The 21,440-nt window shown below is 47.3% G+C and overlaps 1 protein-coding gene across 2 annotated transcripts; it reads left to right on the top strand.

The window, feature by feature from the left end:
- The first annotated feature begins 244 nt into the window (after positions 1-244).
- DPP9 (dipeptidyl peptidase 9) lies at positions 245-21,375 on the top strand. Of its 2 annotated transcripts, XR_010073938.1 has the most exons (22): positions 245-393; positions 2,388-2,475; positions 5,473-5,726; positions 8,436-8,548; positions 9,604-9,777; positions 10,000-10,168; positions 10,331-10,444; positions 10,743-10,871; positions 11,377-11,438; positions 11,974-12,074; positions 13,526-13,703; positions 14,497-14,662; positions 14,771-14,850; positions 16,359-16,511; positions 16,728-16,863; positions 17,572-17,717; positions 18,016-18,162; positions 18,318-18,470; positions 19,018-19,160; positions 19,492-19,603; positions 20,100-20,503; positions 20,788-21,375. XR_010073938.1 is itself a non-coding variant. In XM_063358100.1 (21 exons), the coding sequence occupies exons 2-21, from the start codon at positions 2,420-2,422 to the stop codon at positions 20,190-20,192; spliced, it is 2,679 nt and encodes an 892-aa protein (XP_063214170.1). In that variant the 5' UTR covers positions 245-393; positions 2,388-2,419; the 3' UTR covers positions 20,193-21,375. The 2 variants fall into 2 exon arrangements, 1 of the variants encoding a protein (XP_063214170.1); XM_063358100.1 differs by having other exon boundaries at positions 20,100-21,375.
- The last annotated feature ends 65 nt before the right edge of the window (positions 21,376-21,440 follow it).

Raw genomic sequence — 21,440 nt, 5'->3', positions numbered from 1 at the left:
GGAGAAGGATATTCTGTTTGTGCCTTTTTTTGCCCTCTGTCAGCCCCAATTCTCTCGCCACCCCGCTCACTAGGGAGAATGCTTCCGTCCTCCCGTCGAAAGCCCCCCCACGCAGTGGTTCCTCCCAGTCTCCCCCCACGAGTTGGTACTTCCCCCCATCGCCTGCGCGCTCCCGCCCTCCCGCCCCGCGCGCTCCCGCCACTTCCGCCGCCGGGTGAAAGGTCGCGCTGTGGCAGGCCGCCGCCCCCCCTCGTTTCCCCCCTCCCCTCCCGCCCCGTTTCCGGGGCTGCCCCAGTGTCCGGGACATGGAGCGGGACTGACGGAGCCGCCGCCGCCCCCCCCGCAGAGGAGCCGCCCCCCCCGCCCCTCAGGGGGAGGTCGCCGCGCCCCGGGGTGAGTGAGGAAGGTGGGGGTTAGCTCTCGGGGTCCCCCCCCCCCCGGTGCGAGTAGGGCCCGGCCTGGGGGGGCGGGGAAGGAGAGTTTCCCCCCTCCCCTGGGCTGGGGGGCGCCTTAGGAGCGGGGGGGCTGTATTTGTGTGTGTGTGTCCCCCCCGTGACTTGTGTCCCCTCCGGGGTGTGGGGAGCGGCCACCCCTTGCCCGGGGAGGGGTCGAGGGATTGTTCTCACACGCTTTGCCCTCCACGCGTGGGAGCACCCCTGGCCCTGAGGCAGTGGTTTGTATTTCCCCCCCCCGCCCCCCACCGCAACATGCCCCCCCTAGGGATGGGGTGATGGGGCGGGACGCCCTGGGGAGGGTGTGGGCTGTGTTGGCCCCCCCAGCTGCCTCTGCTCTCCCCGGGTGTGTGAGAATCTGCTTGCTCCTCTTTTTCCACAGGGAAAGAGCTGCCTCGAGCAGCACAGGGAGGTTGAGGGGGGCACAGGGGGCTCCGTCCCCTGGGCCTCCCCCCCTTCTCCCACTAACCCATGGCCTTCCCCTGCCCCAGCAAGGGCAGCAGCTCTCTGTCAGGGCTTTCTCTCACGGCTGCAGAGATCGACGCAGGCTGCTGGCAGTCTCCACCACAGCTCGTTCCTCTGTAAAGAAACCCCCACCGGTTTATTCCACCCTCAGTTGCTTTTATTTTTGGAGAAGGAGGTCTTAAAGCTCCTGGCCATGACAGGGACACGTTTGTAAGGGCCTCTGTAGGTGACTGTGTTGCTTTGGCTCTTCCTGAATGCACCAGCAGGCCCCTCGGGGTCTCGTTGACAAACGAGTATCGTGATTCATGTTGGGTTTCTGATCTCTCCTGTCTGTTTTGTTCTGTTTCTTTTTCTCTGGGTTCAGCATTGGAGGATGTTATTGTCCCTTTCCTCTGTGTGAGCTGTAGCGGGTGGGATGTGGGTGAGATGTTCCTCTGAATCATTAAAATCACAGAATAACCGAGGTTGGAAGGGACCTCAGGATGTCTCTAGTCCAATCCTCTGCTCAAAGCAGGGTCAGCTGTGAGATCAGACCAGGTTACTCAGCATTCCTGAGCATCGTTCCTGTTGCCCTTCATCCTTGCATCCAAAATTGCCCTTAAATTACTGGATGCTGCTGCTTCGTCCCTCTTTGCTCTGCTCTGCAGTTTAGGAACTTCACTGCTGGCACTTCTTTATGATGCTTTGTCTCTCCTGATCCTCTGTGAGTGCGGTTTTGGTGGAGAAACAGCTGTTTGGGCAGTGCAGGGGCCTTGGTGAAAGATAGTGGCAGGTCTCGGGTGTGTCTGTGATTCAGAGCCCTCTTGAAGAGGAGACAAGGATCTTTGTACTTTAGTGTGCTTGGGTAGGGAGGATGATCATGAAGGTAGTGCCTGCGTATGCTCATGAAAATGGGCTTGTGTGGTGAGCCAGGGTTCCTCCGTGGCATCAGGCTGAGGCAGAGGGAAGCAGCGGAGTCTGGCTTGGAAGACAAATGGTGGGTTTTATGTCCCGGGTGGGACTGGGACGCTGTTGGTAGTGGGGCTGCTGACCCTCTGTCTGGCTCCTTATGGTGTCCTTTGTTTGACTTTTGGCTCTAAGTGTGTGGACCAGACCTCTGTTTTCTCAGTCCTCAGTTCCTGATACTTCTGAGAATTTCAGGATTTTGGGAGGGGAATGAAAGGAAGGATCAGTACTGAGAATTCTCAGATTTTAAGAAGAATTTTTTAGGAAAGAAAGAGAAAGGCTACAGAGTTCACTGAGTCCCATTGTTCAGGTGAAGAAATCTCTTTCAGATTTATCTGGGCTGTTAATATCCAGTATGTGCTGTCAGAACAGATTTAGACTGTAAAGTGTAAATCAAGGATTTTGGTTGTGCCTCCATGCTCAGTTGGAAATATGTCCTATAGGGGATGCTTTCATACAGCTGTATTTCTATGACGGGAGAAGCTGCAGTGACATGAAATTTGCTTTTTTCCTCTTCCTCCCTAGTTTCCTGTCCTGCCCAGCTCGCTGAGTAGTTAATGCAGAAGATAAAGAGGGTTCGTCTGGAAAACGAGACTGCAGGAAGTTGGAGAAGGTATGTGTCCCGGTTACTCCCAGGGCTTTTATTGACCTTTAGGTTGTGTGGGACAGAGCACTAATCACCTCTTGGAGTGAATGAGGTTTCTGAAGAATCCCAAGTACATAATTCTGCCGGGGAACTCAGTGTTGGGGTGTGTGGGTCAGGAAGTGACTCAGGAAGATAACTTGTTTCACTGACTGCTAATTCCAGGCTTTACAATGTTTTTCCTGTGCTGATGTCCCACCTGTGCTTGCTGCTTGTCTTCAGACTGATGTGTCCTCCCTGAAGGAGGGCTTGGTGGATGTGTGCCTGACCCATCTAACCTGGCTAGGCAGGAAAAGCATGAAAAAGACCTCAAGGGATAGCTAGATAGTTTTGGGAGTGGGCTTAGCAGTGCTTCTGCAACAACACTGAGTCATCTAAATCAACGCCTCAGCGTGAGGACTGTAAAGGACAGGCTTTTTCCAGTAAGGTGTAAGTCTCGGATGTGCTATATTGATGACAAAGTTTCAAGATTGTCTAAGAATAAGATGGTTAAAATTGACACCTTGATCCAACTCACCTTTGAATAATTTAATCCCAGTATTCACTCTGCAATTTCAGTTAGATAAGTTACTCGTTATAGTTGTTAACTTACATATATGGTGTTGCCAAATACTTGCTACATTTTTTCCAAGAGATGGCTGTAGCGGTGCATGAAGCAATTGGATTTACCTTTTTATTCTGCATTGTGTCAGGACCTAAGTTTTGTGAGAGTCCACCCGACTCCAGCTGTGATACTGGTATTTCCCAACACTTTGACATAACTTCGTGTGATGGCTGCTTTGCTTGTCCCACTACTCTGCTCTGTTCTAGTGTCAAAATCACCAGGATGAGGGCAGTACCATGCTAAAAGTTGTGCCTTTTACTTCCCTAGTGAATTGTAAAATCATGGCAATATAGTTTGGAAGGGAGTCCAGCCTCCAGTTCAGTTTGGGACATTTACCAGTATTACATTTGTGGCCTGTTTTGAGCCCTGAAAGGTGCAACTTTCCCTCGTGAGGAGTCAAGCTGACTGGCTAAGACGGTTTCACCAGCTGGGTGAGAGTAACCTAAGGGTCAGGCACCTTGAGCCAAAGCCAGATTATTTTAATTGACTGACTTGACCTGCAGTGGGATGGGGTTGAGAGAATTGTACCCAGTTTATGGGGTTTTATGGTCTTCTGTCATGTGTTTCTGATAGGCAACACTTCTGCCTTCAGATGGGATGGTAGTTGCTGTAATGGAGACCCTGGATATCGGCAGTAGAGGCCACAGACACACTCACAGTCTTAGAACATCCCATCACGTTTTCTTTTGTGGTTTCACTTGGGCTTCCTGCCTGGCTTTGATTGGAAAACGCTCTTCTTTATTCATTTTCAAGCTGTGGATTTACTGCTGGGCAGTAGGTACCAGGAGTACCTACAAATTTATTTCAGAAGCTTGTGCTTGTGTTGTTATTCACACGTTTTGTACAATTTAGGAATTTAACAGTTTGAAGATATGGTTTTACAGCCCTTGTACCGTGTGCCTGTAGTTTAAGGAAGTCCAGATGTACTTTGGTTTAGGTTTGCTCATCTCCTGCCGTAATTGAATAAGATGTCAAACTAGGTGAGAACTTCCTTTTAGAGAGTTTGTTAGAAGGTGCAAGTTGGTGAGGAATCCTCAAGGAACACTTGGGGTTCTCCTGAAAAATACCCATGGTAGAAAACGGGCAGAGGCGAGTGTTTTCTTGTGGTGATATAAATAACCATCCTTCTCCTTTCCTCTGATTCTCTCTGCTGGGAAAGAACTCATTGTGCATCTTACTGAGGCTGAAGTCTTCAAGATCTGGTTTATGTGTAATTCTTGCTTAATCCTTCATCTCTGAAGCTGCTTTCCTGTCAGAATGCAGGTCACCCTCCAAAATGACAGGGGGCATTCAAGAAACATCTCATTTGAAAATGTAAATGTTGAGGCTGCTGAGGACAAGGCCTTTTATGGTATAATCCATAGTCACTGGTTTGCTCTTGATGCCGTGTCAAAAGTAGCAATTCTGTCTCTATGGAGCAAACTTCTCCAGCCTAATTTTTCAGTAAACTGAAGTTCTTCTGATATTCTTTGTAATATTTTTCTGGGTACCCCCAAAACAACTAAAATGTCCTTGTGGAGGGAAATCCAGCTTCTCAAATGGGGTGACAGAAACTGGTTTCCCTAGTCCTCGTCTCATTCCTGCTTTGCAATAGATTACATCACTGACGTTGGGCAAGTCTGGTAGTCCACCTCTCCTCAAATTAACATTTGCTGTAGTTGCATGTGGAGGCGTTTTTTGTAGACTCTCATTCAATAACTGCTAGCTTGGAAACGCATGAGGAATGCGTGCCACATTTTGCAGGATACGACCAGGGTCTGTTACTGCTGTCTTCTTGCTGTTAGCAAAGACAATTGCCCTGTTTTCTTCCTGTTTTGCCATCTCTCCTACTTCGCTCCTGGCAGCAATAGCTCTTCAGGTAAGTGAGGTGCTGAGTTTGGGTTTAAATCTCTCTCTTGAAGTGATGAGCAGGGTTTCCTGTAGGGCAGGAAGGGGACTTCACTTTTGTGGTCTTCTAGGGCAGAAGTTTGTGTGCCTTTACGATAGGTCATAGCTTTGATGACTTATCCATCCAAATTCCTGGGGTGGTTTTCCTTTGAGTCAAGCTGATTGTTTTCTCCGCCAGAATTTGCTGCTTGTACTTCCTTTAACAGCTTATTTCCAGAACTAGTCCTGGGAGAGTGAGTGTTCCGAGGTTCATATCTTCATTTACAGGACTCAATATGGGATGGGAGATGGACTTTTCCTTTCAATATGTCAATGTACATTTGAAATGTAATCTTTGAGTGCAGAGAATCCTTGGATCTGCAGTTTAAGAAGTGCCTGTTCTCTTAAGCTTGTTGCATGCTTAGAGATTTCTCTGAGCAACAAAATACTCCTGCTTGATTTTAAGGCTTAATTCTCTCCCTCAACTCCTCCCTCAGTTTTTTGTCCAGTTCTGAAGGGGAAGAGAGGATGACTGCAGTGGATGCGCTATCAGACAGCTCCGAAGTGGTCGAGATGGAGGATCTGCCTTCCCAATTCCAGGTGCAAAAGCATTCTTGGGATGGGCTGCGTGACATTATTCACAGCAGCAGGAAGTATTCGGGCATGATAGTGAACAAAGCTCCCCATGATTTCCAGTTTGTCCGGAAAACAGAAGAGTCCAGCCCGCACTCTCATCGTCTTTATTACCTGGGTAAGCCAGCACGCCAGACGTCGGGTGTGAATGTGTTACGGGAGAGCTTCCAGTCTAAACAGGCGAGGAAAAGGATCGAGGTATCTCCATTTATGAGATGGGGGAACTGAGATTAAGAAATGTTGCTCAAGGTTTGCACGCTCAATCTATAGCAAAGCCCGGAACTGAGCAGAGACCTCTCCAGTCCCAGACAAGCGTGTTGACCACAGGCTTTCAGCTCCTAGGGGAAGCGTTGGCTGGCCAGACCTGCCTGGTGACAGAGCTGTGAGTGCAGTGTCCTTTGGCAACAGAGGTCAGCCCAGGTGATGGGGTGAGAGAAAGGATGTTCCTCAAACTCAGCACCGTCTTGTGCCACCGTAGCTTTGGAGAAATGGAATTTACTTGATTGATCAACCAGACTGACTTTCCAAGGAATCCGCTGTCAGTAATTACTAACTATATGTTGCAAGTTCTAGGTATTAATGGCAAGGTGGTGGTGTCTCCCTGCTTTATTAAGTACCATGTAGGTAGAATGCTTTCAAGAGCAGGGGAAAAATCCTCTTCCTTACAGCAGGATTGAGAGACAGCAGAATGCTTTGTTGTACATGTCTCTCATTATAGCCGGAGCCACAATGTAATTAGTGACAGAGTGGTTGGATTTTAGTAACTGGATAATTTTGTGGTTGGTTAACATGGGAAGCTTTATAGAGTAAAAAGAGTTTGTTATGCTTTGGGGCATGAGCTGATCGTTACTGGGCCAGTACAGAAATTGTCTGATGTGCATCTCCGTACAGCAACTGCTTTCCTGAAGTGACCCTGCTTTTTTTTTCTTTTTGGAGCTGTTGAGCGTAGGTCACTGTAGGACGTAGGATGCTGGATTTGAGGGACTGATTTGTTTTGGCATTAAGCAGCTCCTGTGTGCCAGTGACTTGATTTGTTATAGTTCCTCATACATTCTTATGACAGAAGTGCTGCTGTGAAGGGCAGTATCCAGAGTTGGCATATTTTTCTTGTTGAATCTGAACAGCAAGACTTGATTTAAAGCTGAATGTATTTCAAGGCCAAGTTGACTTTGATGCAGTTTTTGATCTACATGACTAAAGAACTAAGGATCTAAGTGGCTACTTTAAAAGTTTTTAAATTTTCTTCTGTTATATGAAATGACAACCAGACCAGATGCCATCTGGTTGGTGTCCTGTGTGAGTGTGACTTACAGGAGCCAGAACCAGGAATGGAGATAAACGAGTGTCTTTTCAGTGTTTTCTTCCTTAAGGAAATGTACAGGGCATAGAGCAGATTGATCCATCATGTACGATCAGTATCCACCAGGTAATACCAGAGTACCTCTTCTCAGGCATTCCTAATAAAGGCTAAATGCTGATTCTTTCTTTTTCCATAATGAGCATCTTTTGAGTTGAATACCGTGTGCTGTTGAATACTCAGAATCCATTTCAGCAGTTCATAAGCATTTAACATCAGCATGCTATTACTATCCCAACATTAAATAACATTTTCAAGTTTTTATGTGAATACTGGTAGTGAGTGTAAGCTGAGGAGTAGGATGAAGAATTCCGAAAAACTTTGCTGTAGAAATTTAATACTTTTCTTCACTTGTGAGCAAAGTATAATGTCTTTTGGGGAGCAAGGCAACATTTTTTCTTGTTAATGCTGATTGATTGTAGTTAGCCTGAGGTCATTGTAGAAAGTACTAATATAATAAGGAGAAAAGAAGTCCAGGTCACATTTGCATGAGTGTCAAATGTGTGTATATGTAGTAATTTGTTCCTATCTACAGTTTTTTCTATTTAGACATCTTAAATCATTTCCTGGGCTGTCCCCATAGAATTTTATGTTGTATCATGGCAGATGCTGCTTACATTAAACACCACATGCTCAGCACTTTGGTGTTTCTGTATCTCTGAGGATTATATGCTCACATATTGCTTTGCTTCCTGAGCACTTATTAATATTTCAGTTTTAATTTTAAGTAACTGTTCTGCTGGGTTAACTGGCCCAGAAATCTTTCTGTTCTGCCCAGAACATGGTCAGAGTAGACAACCAGGACACATTTCCACGTGTGGAATTCTGATCTAGGGAGTCTCTACAGCAAATCTAGAGGGCAAGTTCATGGTCTTTGATTTTGTTGAAAGTGCCAAAATCCTGTGTCAGGATATTTTATTTTTTGTGGTTGTTTTGGAAATTGGATGAAGGCCAGTAGCTTATTTGATAACCATAGTCAAAATGGTTTATGTAAAAGCTTATGTAAAATGACAAGGGCTTTTGACGATATGGAATGCTATTTCACATTTGAATGGTCTCTCTAGAGTTTCCAAGCTTTTTTTTTTGAATGAGGTCCCTGTAGCAATATTCTGGCTGAGCGATGTGGGGAGTAACGTTGAGTCACCCATTCAGGGAGTGGCTTTTTCAGAGTGGATCTAGGGCGTGGGTTGAACAGTCCACAGAGAGGAAAGTTGGATGTAACTAATTCTGAAAAGGTTGGTTAATGTTAAATCTTGCTTAGAGAAATTTCTAAATAAATTAATATCTAAATTTAAATAATTTAGGTATTTTTCTCTGATTGAACTCAGCTGCTTGGGAATGACAGCTGGTAGAAGGCTCTGGACACTCCCAACCCCTCTTGTTATCAGACTTTTTGTTCAATTTGCGCTTCGTCCTCTTTGTCCTGGCTAACTAATCTTAAGTAGGATGATGCTTTTGTCCTCCTAATAGGAATGCCATATGGCAGCCGAGAGAATTCCCTTCTTTACTCAGAGATTCCCAAAAAGGTACGGAAGGAGGCCTTGCTACTCTTGTCATGGAAACAGATGCTGGATCACTTTCAGGTAAGCCGAAGTGTGAAGAGCCTGGTTTGACAATGCTTGGGGAAACTGGCTGACGCCATGGGGCTGATACGGTGGGTACTGCTCTGCTAAACAGTAGAGATAACACTGTGGCAGCGTATAAGACACGGAGAATGGTATCGGTATGTTGTATCGAGAGGTGCTTTGCTTCAGAATACAAGATAGCCACTTGTGTGCAATGAAGCTGGCAGTGAGCACACAACAGCAGTTGATGTGGCAAGCGAAGGGCTGACCCAGCAAAGAGGACTCTCTAAACTAGCATGTAGCCTGCCTCGGATTATAAGCTATCAGGACAGTGCACCTTTGTTCTGGATATCTTGTCTGAGCTTTTGCCATGCTTGTTGATGTGCTCGGTGGAACACCTGTCTGTCGTCTTTCCTGCTTTTAGGGAAGTCAGGAAAGTTGAATTTAACCTGCTGCTTCTGCGCTACGTTCTATTGCGAGTGAATCAGAAAGGAGGTGAATTTTCCCCTCCCTTATTTCAGTATCTCAGTGTCCTTTGTCGCTATCAGCACTGATGAAGAAGAAAGTTTGTCTTTCTTTCCTGCTAAGAAGGTTCTTGGTGGAAAAGAATTTATCTGTCTTGACCCCATTTGGAATGCTAGTCCCCTTCAGGGTAATTCAAGATCCCCGGAAGAGCTTTTGTTTGCAGTGTCTGACATGGAAACTGTTTGTGAAGGCTGTAGATAATGTCATTAAGTTAATTGGTTACATCTGATTTGCATAAGCAGAGCAAGTGCAGCTGTCCTCAGTTCATGCTGAAGTGACAACTGCAGAAATGACAGATTAACAATTCTTCCCTTTTATGTAGAGGGAACTTTGGGGCATGAGGTTGGTTTAGTCCTCCTGGGCCACCCCTGTAGCCTAGAGTACAGCAGTTATGGACCTGTGTGGTAAGACCGCTGATGGTTTTTGGATGGTATACTGTATTTTGGGCATTCACAGACTAGCTGGTGCCAGTCTTGGAGCATTTCTGTTCTGTGAAAGGTTTTTTTTCCTTGCAGATTCTTTCAGATTTTCCTTTCCTTCAATACTAGGCAACTCCTCATCATGGGATGTATTCTAGAGAAGAGGAACTCTTGAGGGAACGCAAGCGACTTGGTGTCTTTGGTATAACCTCTTATGATTTCCACAGCGAGAGTGGCCTGTTCCTCTTCCAGGCCAGCAACAGCCTCTTTCATTGTCGAGATGGGGGCAAGAATGGTTTCATGGTAAGTCTGCTAGTGATTTTATGAATATCAACTGAAACAGACTTAATGGTTTTGGCTGGAGATGGCTGCGCGTCTCCATCTGTTTGGTTATGGTTATTTCTCTTGTGTCCTGTCAGGGCTATGTTTGCCATCATTTCATGGACTGTACTGTATCTCTGGTTTAGGCCTTTAAATGTGAAGCTGGAGCTGATTTGATACAGAGCTGTTTGTCTGTTGCTGTAGGTGTCTCCGATGAAGCCTCTGGAGATCAAGACTCAGTGCACAGGGCCACGAATGGATCCTAAGATCTGCCCTGCCGACCCTGCCTTCTTTTCGTTCATTAATAACAATGATCTATGGGTAGCAAATATAGAGACGGGAGAAGAGAAGCGGATGACGTACTGCCATAAAGGTAACTGGTGCTTCTTGCCAGATTCAAAAGGAAATTCCATCTCACAAATTTGGGATGGAAGGGCTCGTGTCTTCGTGGCTTATTTCTTACAAGTACATTCTTCTTTTGGATCAACTTTTTCCAAGGAGATGTAAATACGGTCTCTTCTTTGTTCCTCTCTAGGCTTATCGAATGTCCTTGATGACCCCAAGTCTGCTGGTGTAGCCACTTTTGTCATTCAGGAGGAGTTTGATCGGTTCACAGGCTATTGGTGGTGTCCCACAGCTTCCACAGAAGGTCAGTGTTCTGCTTAGCAAATTCAGACGCTGGAACTGCTGCTGGCCCCTGCTATGAATGATATTTTGAGCAAGGTTTTCCTTTGGCCTGGGTTTGGTCTGTTTCTGGGGTGGCCACCTGAAGCAAGAAAACACAGAGGGGTTAGAATTATGCTCTGAGGAGTATTCGTGGGTCGTCACTAGGAGCTGTGGCTGTGCAGGAGATGTACGCTCTGTATCAGAGTACTGCAGCAGTGCTCCAGGCAAGTCAGAAACAGCTGGAAAACACTGCAGCAAACATGCTTACTGTCTGTTCCTAGGTGCAGAGGATTTAAAAACACTGCGGATCTTGTATGAGGAAGTGGATGAGTCAGAGGTGGAGATAATTCACGTTCCTTCACCTGCCTTGGAGGAGAGAAAAACAGACTCCTATCGGTACCCCAGGACAGGTAAGTGAAATACCACGGGGCTGCTAATGCAACTCTTGACTCCTGCTGGCAGCAGCAGTGGATTTGTGCTATAAAGTTTGCATGATTAATCTGGGTACTTACTGCGATGTAGAAGCTGGTTGTAAATGTTGAGGCCTAATTGAGTCTCTGAGCCCAAAATCTACTGCAAGAAAGGAATGGGATTTAAAGTTCAGCTTAAATGAAAGGATTGCTGAGAAAATGGAATATATCTGGTGGTGTATTGTGGAATACATTTTGAATGCCATCTTTCTTCTCCCTCCTGAGAACACGCACAGCCAACCAGGCAAGCTGAAAACAAACTTTTCCCATACCCAAAGTTACTCTTGCGATTACAGTGATGTCTGCCTGCATACATAATTTGGTATTTGTACATTCACACAGTGCTATTTTAGTAGGACCAGAGTCAGTTCTTGTCTAGAACTTGTGTATAACCATGGGGTGTTCGGGTTGATCATCTTGGTGTTCTCTCACTCCTCCTCTGCAGGCAGCAAAAACCCCAAGATTACATTAAAGCTGGCAGAGTTTAAAACGGACAGTAAGGGTAAGGTAAGTGATAATGACTCAGAATGGGATATTGCACAGGAGGGTTGACTGCTTCTGAAGCTCCCTAGAATTCAGACAAGGTCACTAAGGAATCCTAGATAGTGTTAGCCCTTGTTTTCATCCTCTGATAACACCCGATTCTATAATGTGCTTGTCCAAGAAGCAGAAAGATCTTTAAAATGCTGAAGAGTTCTGGTGGAGAGGCAGCTGGGAGAGGGGAGGGAAGCGACAAGTAGGGTTAGCTTGGCGTACCACGATGTCAATAGCAGAGCAGGAGGGTTGAAGCCTCATCTAATCCTGGGCTTCAGTCCCTGTCTCTGTCCTGTTCTGTGGCCAAATGCCAGAATCATTTTGCTTGGAAGCTTGATTTGCCCTTCTCTTCCTGCCATTTGTAGAAAGGCTCGCTTCTCCTGGCCTGACCCTTGCTGATGCCAATAGTTAAACTTCCATATTCTCCCATTTCACTGAGCTCCCCTAGGAGGAGGTAAGGAGGTCTGGTGGCAGTCTGATTTCATATTGGACCTTCCTTTTGCTGCAGATCGTGTGTGCTCAGGACAAGGAGCTGGTGCAACCATTTGCCGCATTGTTTCCAACTGTGGAGTACATTGCCCGTGCTGGATGGACCCGGGATGGCAAATAGTACATAAGTTTTTCTTCCAAACGCTCACAAGGGCTAGCTGAACTATTGCAGGCCCTCAACGTGCTTTGTGTTGTAGTCATGACCTGGTTTTAAAGCGATGAGTGCCAGAAATGGCACATGAGTATCTGGCTTCTTCAGTGTTATATCATCCTAAAAGTAGGAATTAATCAAATGTAGACCAGAGTGACAAGCTGCGGGGTTTAAGTCACAACCACAAAGTTAAATGACATTGATATCTTAAGTGGGCAGTCCTATTCTTTTGAGTTGAAGATGTTTAACGCAAGTACAATATGCTTCCTGCTGAAAATGAGAGTGTGCTATAAGCAGTTTTATCAGCGTTCATTGGTCCAGTTTGATCAATGCCAAACGTATCCTGGGGAAGTGGGCAGTTTGTGTGGTGCTCAGCCCTTCTGGCAGTGTGTTCAAGGGGAAAGATTGCCCTGTGAGTGGTGTGCTCCCAGAGCACGCTATCACACCAAATGCGATACGCAGTATTGTGCTCGCCAGCCTTGCCTGAAGAGTTACAGAATTCACACCAGCCTGCCTGGTTTGAAATTTTAAAGCTCTTCATTTTTTCCCCTCAAATCTTACTTGACTGTTAACTAGTTTCTGTCCAGATCAAGTTAAGGCGACTTAGCTGTCTTTGAAGAGCGCATTCTGTAACTCGTCATTAATTTTCTGCTCTGGACTAAATTCGTACAGCTTTACAGAAGGCAGTCCCGTAGGCGATTCGTGTGTTCTGCACCAGAACTTATCTAAATGTGCTGAATACATCAGTTCAGGAAATCCATGGTCACTGGGATGCTAGGGAGAACCGGATCTTTTGAAAGTCTGTCTTAATGATGAAACTTCCCTTGATGCACTTCCAGGCCATGGGGTAGTCGCACTATGCAGCGGTGGCTTGCCATCTGTCATGTTGAGAGGCCTGCAGTGCAGCACGGCTTCAAATGGCTCTCCTCGGAGAGGAACAAGGCTGAGACTGAAGCGACTCCTTCTCTTGGCAGTTGTCTTAGGTCTGTGCCTTTCCCTGCTGGTGCAGCGTGCAATGAGGAAGCTACAAGTGGATCGCTTTAAGAGTAATCACTTTAGCTCATTAGGAGCTTGCTAGAAAAATGAATAGTGCTTCCTGATGGAGGGGCTGTCCAAGGAAGAGTTACCTTCTGGAGACAGGGACCTGTTCGCGGTGCTCCCTTGGAACAGACACTCTGGCAAATCTGTCAGACATCTCGTCTGACCGATGCGCCTGTGAAATACCAGAGATGTCTGGCAATAACGTGTTTGTTGGCAAAGCTTCCAGGAGATTAGAAAGCAGCAAAGATGAGAAAAGCTTTGCATTCAGATGCTGAAGTCCTTTCTGCCAGCAGGGGGGAAAAAGGGTTGCATGTTCTGAGTGTTAGAAAGGGACATCTATTTTGTGGTACTGACATTCACCCCCAACTTCTTTCCCCAGCGCCTGGGCTATGTTCCTAGACAGACCTCAGCAGCGGCTGCAGCTAATCCTTTTGCCTCCAGCACTCTTTATTCCAGTCCCAGAAAATGAGGAGCAGCGTGCTGAATTTGCCAAAACTGTGCCAGAAAATGTCCAGCCATTTGTGATCTATGAAGAAACCACTGATGTGTGGATAAATGTAAGAGGCTCGGGGCTGGGAAGAGAACACAGGCTGCCCCTTCCTCCCCCGTAGTTAACCATTTTTGTGTTGGCTGTGTGTTCAGTTTAGTCCATGCTCCGGCAAACCACTTTGCTACTCAGTAGTGCCAGATTTGATGCTAATTCAGGGAGTTTGACAAAGCCATGAGAAGGGCTTTTGTGCAGTCAGCACGGGAAGAGACGAGGATCCTGCCATCTCCTCGTAGTTGGAGCTGTTCATTTAATTCTTGCTAACAGTCTTGGTAAACACTGATACTTTTGGATGTATCACTGCCATTCTTCTGGGGGTATTTTATTACAAGATTAAATGGCTTCTTGAGGCATAAACAACCGTAATCCCTGGAATTTTTGGTACTTATTTCGGTAGGCAATGGACATAGGGGACAGGGAATAAACTTCAGCCTCTGAGATTAAGCATCTTCATACAGAAGTGACAAGTGGGCCTGGAGTTCACACTGTGGCATTCCGAAGGTGTTGGATTAGCAACCACCTTGTGGGACTTGCATAGCTGAAATGTCTAGCTCGGAGGCAAACTGGTGCTGGTTTCAGTGGTAGCCATGGAAAGCCCAGAGCACGTGGTCTTCTACATGGGCCCAGAGTTTCTTTCTGGTGATAGGAAAGTATGGAATGGCTTTTTCCCACTAGCTGCTCATCTGAGATATTTCTCCCCCTCCTCTTTCCTTTGGAAGCCCAGTAGCTTAGCACGGACTCCCTTGGCTATGTCTCTGCTATCTCAGATAGATCACTCATGGGTCTTTTGCCTTGTGTGACAGGTTCATGATATCTTTTATCCTTTCATCCAACCGGAGGGAGAGGAGGAAGAACTCTGCTTTATCCGAGCCAACGAATGCAAAACAGGTTTCTGTCACCTGTACAGAGTCACGGCGGTCCTAAAACAAGGCAGCTATGACTGGGCGCAGCCATATGTCCACAGCGAGGGTAAGAGCTGCACTTTGTCGGCGTTTCAGCTTTGGGAGTTCCCTCTCTGATTTGCTTGTGTTGTCTTTTTGGGAAAACAGTGACTTATTCTCATGTTCTCTCTTCTAGATGATTTCAAATGTCCTATCAAAGAGGAGATTGCCCTGACTGGTGGGGAATGGGAGGTGTTGGCGAGGCATGGATCGAAGGTAGTGGTTATTTTTATTTTCTCTTGCAGTGTTACAGCTCTGCATTGTCTGCCCTCTGTTACGCCTGGGACCAGCTAGAACTACTTAAGCTTCATTTTGTTTCTCTCTTTATTGCTGCCTCGGCTTTCCCCAGAAGTGCTGTAGTCCAGGGCACATTGAACTGATTGCCTTTTTAATCAGACTTCAGATTGCTCCTTAGGTAAATCCCATGAGTCAGTCAGGCCATAAAAAAGGACACAAGTCTGAGGTTCAAGAGCAACAAAGAACTGTTTTGTGGAGAAGCTTGGGATTGCTGCCTTTGCCGAAGCATTTTAACCCCAATGAGTACTGGTGAACTGGAATTATGTCCAGTGCTTAGAGTGAACTCTTGGTCTCCAGCTGATTCCTCAGTAGAGCCTTTAGGAAGAAGGCAGCTAGGGAGTATAAAGCAATTTAGAATACGGAGAAACTGTATCTGTTATTGGTTGCAGAATAACCAGAAATGAATTTTTATTAATCTTGTAGAAACCTAGTTCCATTTTTGCTTCAGGAATTAACTCCGAGTCTGATCTTTAATGCTCCCAGGTGATTTCTGTCAAAATAAAGACCTTGTCTGTTCATTTCCAATTAATCTGGATTTTCACTTCTCGCTTTTAAAGAGGCCTGCAGCTCCATGCATTTGGTTTCTGCTGCTTTTCCTCAATCTGCAATTAACCTGCTGTCCCTCCCCATGTGGATTCTCACTGTACATGCTGTTGATTTTGGCGACGGCTCTTCCCTGCATGTGTTATGGCTAAAATTGTGTTAGCAGCAATTATTTTTATGCATTTGTTGCTCCACAGGGCTCTGCCCGGTTTTCCTGGCCAATTGAGTTGGATATTTTTTTCCCTTTGCTGTCCACTGTGGTCTTCAAACAGTGGGTTAGACAGAAATAGCATTTGGAAACTGTAAGGTGGAAAACAGTTCAGTTACTGTTGCTGGATCAATGCAGCATTTAAAAGCTGTAGTCACTATTCCTGTCTGGCCAGGTGGTTTTTAGAAACAGCTTTTGTGGACATTAAAAACGTATTTTAATGTGGCTTGAAGTTTGGTGCTATTAGACTGATCCTTCCACAGATGGGAATTCATTGTCATGATTGCTGGAAAAAATACACGTATACCCTTGTAATCCAGACAGTGTATGGGAAGATGCCGTATTTAAGCACAGAATCTTCCTAGTTTCACCTATGGGGAACAGCGCCCAACTTTTTATGCTCATTAGTAAGCAAATACTTTGAGTCTTTTAAAAAAAGCTGACTGACTGCATTTCGTGACTTCATTGGACTGTATGCGGTTCTCCATACGTGCTGCGTATGTGTACTCCAGCCTGTCGTATCAACAGGCATTGTGTACGGTCCCTGATGCCGTGAGCAGTCTGTCACGGTCTATTTGTGTGTTAAGCTGACTCTGCCTCGAGCCAGACTGTTTGAACTGGCAAAGGAGCAGTAGTTGTCATCTTGCTGTCGCTGAGCCCTCTCTTCTCCACATAGATCTGGGTCAATGAGGCTACGAAGTTGGTGTATTTCCAAGGCACAAAGGACACCCCCTTGGAGCACCATCTCTACGTAGTCAGCTATGAGTTCCCTGGAGAAATTGTGCGACTCACCACTCCGGGCTTCTCCCACAGCTGTTCAATGAGCCAGGTTTGTCATTTCTTAGATACAAGACACCCTCGTCTCCTGACTGACAGGGATCCTAACTAGGAATGGTAATGAATCATGACCAGTAATGAGTCTTGAGGGCTTCTTTGTCTTGGTTGCTTGCGATGTGGGAGCTTTTGTCTGAGAACTGCATGGAGGAGATTAGAAGTGGGAAATGGGAGCCCGTGTTCCCCTAACTCTTCTCTCTCCCGTCTGTAGAACTTTGACATGTTCATCAGCCACTACAGCAGCGTGAGCACTCCGCCTTGTGTGCACGTCTACAAGCTCAGTGGCTCCGACGATGACCCGCTCCACAAGCAGCCCAAGTTTTGGGCTAGCATGATGGAGGCAGCCAGTAAGTCCCATGGAACGTGTCAATTCTAGGTTGTGTCTGTGATGCTCTTCCTGCTAGTGGTAGCCAAAGGTGATGGAGAGGGAAGTGGCCCAAGTAACTTCCCTCTGAGGGAAAATGAATTGTGTTATCTTAGGGGGGAGATATCGTTAGTGGGTAGCTCATCCAGGAAATGGTATATGGGCTTTTAAGATGTTACTATTTCATGCCTTGATGCGTTCCAGGATGCAGGGCTTAGATGTCTGTGGTTTTAGGTGTTTCTTTATTCATGAAGAGGGAAGGGGGCAAGCACCTGGGATGCAGTGGCTGCTTCATTCTAAGGCTGTAGGCCGTAAAGGTTTAGATAAAGCTCACAGCAGCACCTGAATCCCTCCTGCAAATGTTTTTACCGTTTCACCCATCCCTGTTTTTAACCTTCCACATCTTGCCGTTGTGGCACAGCGTGCCTTGTGTGGTGATACCCAGCTGATGATGTGTTCTTGTGTGATCCCTTCACTCTTTATGTGGCCTATTGCCCTATGCAGGCGGATAGAGGCTGTTCGTTTCCCAGCGAGAGGCTTCTCTGAGAGGCATTACTGAGGCTTGATACAGCTTGGTATTGAAGAAGCCCTGACTGGGGTCAAGTTTGAACAGAACGAGATTGTTCAGGCCCGGTAGGAGGCAGAGCCTGCTGCCGGTTACTGCATTGCTGCTCTGAACTTCCTTCTGCAGGTTGTCCCCCAGATTACATCCCACCTGAGATCTTTCACTTCCGCACCCAGTCAGATGTGGAGCTCTATGGAATGGTTTACAAACCTCACGATGTCCAGCCTGGGAAGAAGCATCCCACGGTGCTCTTTGTATATGGAGGCCCTCAGGTAATAATCCAGATTAACTGCTGGTTTCAGGCATGGGGTTGGTGCCCAGGGCAGAGCTCTGTGCAGCTTGGTCGTGCATAAGGACTTATTCTTTGGTTAGCAGTGAGCACTGGACCTCTGTTCTGACCTCTGCTTCAAACCTCCAATGATTTTTCCAGCATTTAGTCTGATTTGCATGGCTCTGATAGTGCCGTTAGTGCCTGCTGTTCAGCTCAGGGTCCTACACAGTGGGACAGGTAGAGGAAGGTACTGGACGGCAGCTGCTTGGCTCTGAAACTTTTCTTCCCTCCTCCTGCAGGTGCAGTTAGTGAATAACTCCTTCAAAGGAATCAAGTACTTACGGCTAAACACACTAGCGTCCCTAGGCTATGCTGTGGTTGTGATTGATGGAAGGGGTTCGGGCCAGCGAGGACTCAAATTTGAAGGGGCCTTGAAAAACCAAATGGTAATGTACTGTTTTTGTTGATGAATCTCTGCTCATTTGTTCTTTCTAAGACTGCCTGGCTGCATGTTTCCTGTGTGAGTGTTGCTCTGATCTTTTCTGTCTCAAGTTTCTAGATTTAGAAAGCCACTAACTTGAGCTTCCTTGTTGCCTTTTAGGGTCAGGTGGAGATAGAGGACCAGGTGGAAGGTTTACATTATGTAGCAGAAAAATACGGGTTCATCGACTTGAGTCGGGTAGCCATACATGGCTGGTCGTATGGAGGGTTTCTCTCCCTCATGGGTCTTATCTGTAAACCCAATGTCTTCAAGGTGAGTCTGGATGTGGGGCTGTCATCTTGGGACACTTAACTCCCTCAGCTTCTGTAACTCTTGGCCTCTGGAGTTGGCTTTTTTTTGCTTGATGCTTCTGATGGACAGGTGAAAATGTCCCTCCGTCCTGCATTCTGCTTACAGATCGTACCTGTCTGAGCCTTGGTGATGGGGTCTCTGAGGTGGGGTCGTTCCCCAGTGGCTGCCAGGGGAAAACCTAGCCTAGCATCCAGGGAGATAATCGATGCGCTATTCCTAATGCCCTTCCCAAGTCCCCGTGCAGTTTCTGGATCACTCCACAAGTCTTCCTCAAAAAGGGGAAGCCTTTAGTGCTGTTATGCAGGAATTAGCCCCGTTGCGACTGTAAGAGGAATGCCAGGAGGAGGAATCTGGGGTTTCTGTGGGTTTGCTGTGGAAGGATCCTGGTCTGAGTGGCAGAACAGTCCAGAGCCTGTTTTTTCCTGCCTCTTCAGGAAGATGGGGAACACTTGAACTCTTTTAGCATGTGATAATTGAGGCTGTCTCCTGCCACCTATTTGTTTGGCAGATTGCTATAGCAGGTGCTCCTGTCACGGTTTGGATGGCATATGACACCGGGTATACTGAGCGGTACATGGATATCCCAGAAAACAACCAGCAGGGTTATGAGGCTGGCTCTGTGGCATTACACGTAGAAAAGCTTCCCAATGAGTGAGTACCGTGGGGTTGAGGGATCTGACAAAAACCTGCCCTGGGGTCCTCCTTGGTGCCACCAGTAGCACCTCTGCGGAATCTCAAAAGAATGGATGGATTCTCATCCCATTTAACTCACGGGGCTGGTTGCTGCCTTCTGCAGCAAGCTGGGGCATTGTGCCCCCATCCTCCTTTGCCAGGGAGGAGTTGAGGACCACATCCGTGGCCCTACGTTATTCTAACTGCTTGTCATTGCTCGGTTTGGGCTTGCTGACTGGCAGCTCTATGCTCAGACCCACTGCAGAGCTTATGGTGTGGTTTCTCATCCCGTCTGTCATCCCACTTCCAGGCCAAATCGTTTGCTGATCCTCCATGGCTTTTTGGATGAAAATGTGCACTTTTTTCACACCAACTTCCTGGTGTCGCAGCTAATCCGGGCTGGAAAACCTTACCAGCTGCAGGTAGGAAGAACAAGAGGGAAGTGGGAAAGTCCCTTAAATCTGGAAAGAGAAAAAGTTTTCTTCTGTGTGTTCTGGAGAAGGTGGAGGCGGATGCTGCCACATCTTGCTGCAGTGTAGATGACAGTGAATGTCTAGCTTGACTCCGAGAGATGGCCGGGAGGTGGCACTGTGGCTATTTCGTTGCTGGCAGATGTGGCCTGTGTCTAAAAGCATTTGCAAACAGGGCTCCTGCCCTCAGGCCTGGAACTTTCCTTCTCGGCTGAACTGTGCTGTCTCCCCTGGCTGGTGGCAGCAGAGGTGGCCTGCTTGCCGAGCGGACTGGCAGCACACGCTAGCGCAATGAGGGAGGGGGGCTGGTGCTTTCGACATTCCCTGGCACCACCAATTTGTCCCGATGGAGACTGGGTTGAGGGGAAAAGGGCTGATGTGAGGGAGCGTTGTCCGTGCTGAGGGAGCTGCTCCTGGCTGACTGCCCCGTTTCTTTGCTTCTGCACAGATCTACCCCAACGAGAGACACAGTATTCGGTGCCCTGAGTCAGGAGAGCACTATGAAATCACGTTGCTGCACTTTCTACAAGAATACCTCTGAGAGCACAAGCCTCTGCAAACTGGACACTGACAGCTTACCTTCCCCCTCCCGTGCCCTGCCACTACCGCCTCCCCCGACAGCCGTCGCACCCAGAGCACAAATGGCTGGGTGTCCCCCCCGCGCCCGGGGGAGGCCGGAGGGCACCTTCCCTTTGGACAGTGCCACCTTCTTTCACTTTCCAAGCTGGAGCTCTGCCCCTGCTCGGCTGCTCGTCCTGTTCCTCTCCTCCAGCCTGGCTGTTAATGCTTTTTTTGCTGCTACTCCCTCTATCCTGGGAATCAATGGACGGTGGTCTGTCTCCTGAGGCTGAGGTTTGTGTCCATCTCTCTCTCCCCCACCCTTTTCCCCTTCCACTGCACCTCTGCGGTCCCCATACTCTTACCTGCAAGAACTCAGTGCCTGTGTTGGAAAGGGAAGAGCCGAAGCAGCAAGCTGCCTTAAGCCAGGAGTGGGAGGGAAGAGAGAACTACCTGTCGTTAAGCCCTGGGGAGCTGATCTGCTGCTGTGTCCTGGCCCTGCTGCGACAACGTGGAGCCCCGGGATGTGAAGAGAACTCTACAAGAAGCATGCAACACTAGTCTTTTCTATTTTTCAGTTTAATTTTGCCGAGCAGATGGAGGAAGTGGCTGGGGTCGGTAACGGCGTCCTCCGATACCTTTCTCTAATGGCCGCTCACAAGCAGAGTTGTGCCAACAGGTAGCGCGGCAGCTGAAGCAGCTGGCTACAACCAGAGATCATCTCTCCAGAGACCACAGCAGCATTTGGGTTTTTGCAACGCGAGATGGATGATATTTATGCAAATCCTCCCTCCCTCCGTTCTCTGTGCTGCCTCCTGATCCCACCTTCCCCGACACCCCGAGCTTTCAGATGTGCACTGAAATTGGCCGTGCTTCAGTTCTCTGCGGGTCAGTGACTGTTCCCCTTGCCCATCTACTCAGCAAATGCTCTCTTCTGGTTTTTATTTACCTGGTCAACAGGAACTGCAGTTCTGGGGAGGGGGGAATTGAGCAATCGCACCTCAGGGGAGCACATACCCCCCTCAAGCCAAGGGTTCTGCCAGGGGCAAATAGGAAAAAAAAGAAAAAAAAAAAAAAAAAAACAAAAAACCAACAACAAAACCCCACCCAAATGAACCACGTTGACTTGCCCTGGAGTGTTTTAAGTGCGTATTATAAAAAGAAAATATTTTTATGGATTCTTATTCTTTTATAATTATGAGTGTAAGATGTAGCGACTCATTAAAATGTT

This window comes from Chroicocephalus ridibundus, chromosome 22 (assembly GCF_963924245.1).
Source record: "Chroicocephalus ridibundus chromosome 22, bChrRid1.1, whole genome shotgun sequence".
In the NCBI taxonomy this organism is placed as follows: Eukaryota; Metazoa; Chordata; class Aves; order Charadriiformes; family Laridae; genus Chroicocephalus; species Chroicocephalus ridibundus.
This window is presented reverse-complemented; position numbering and strand designations above follow the sequence as displayed.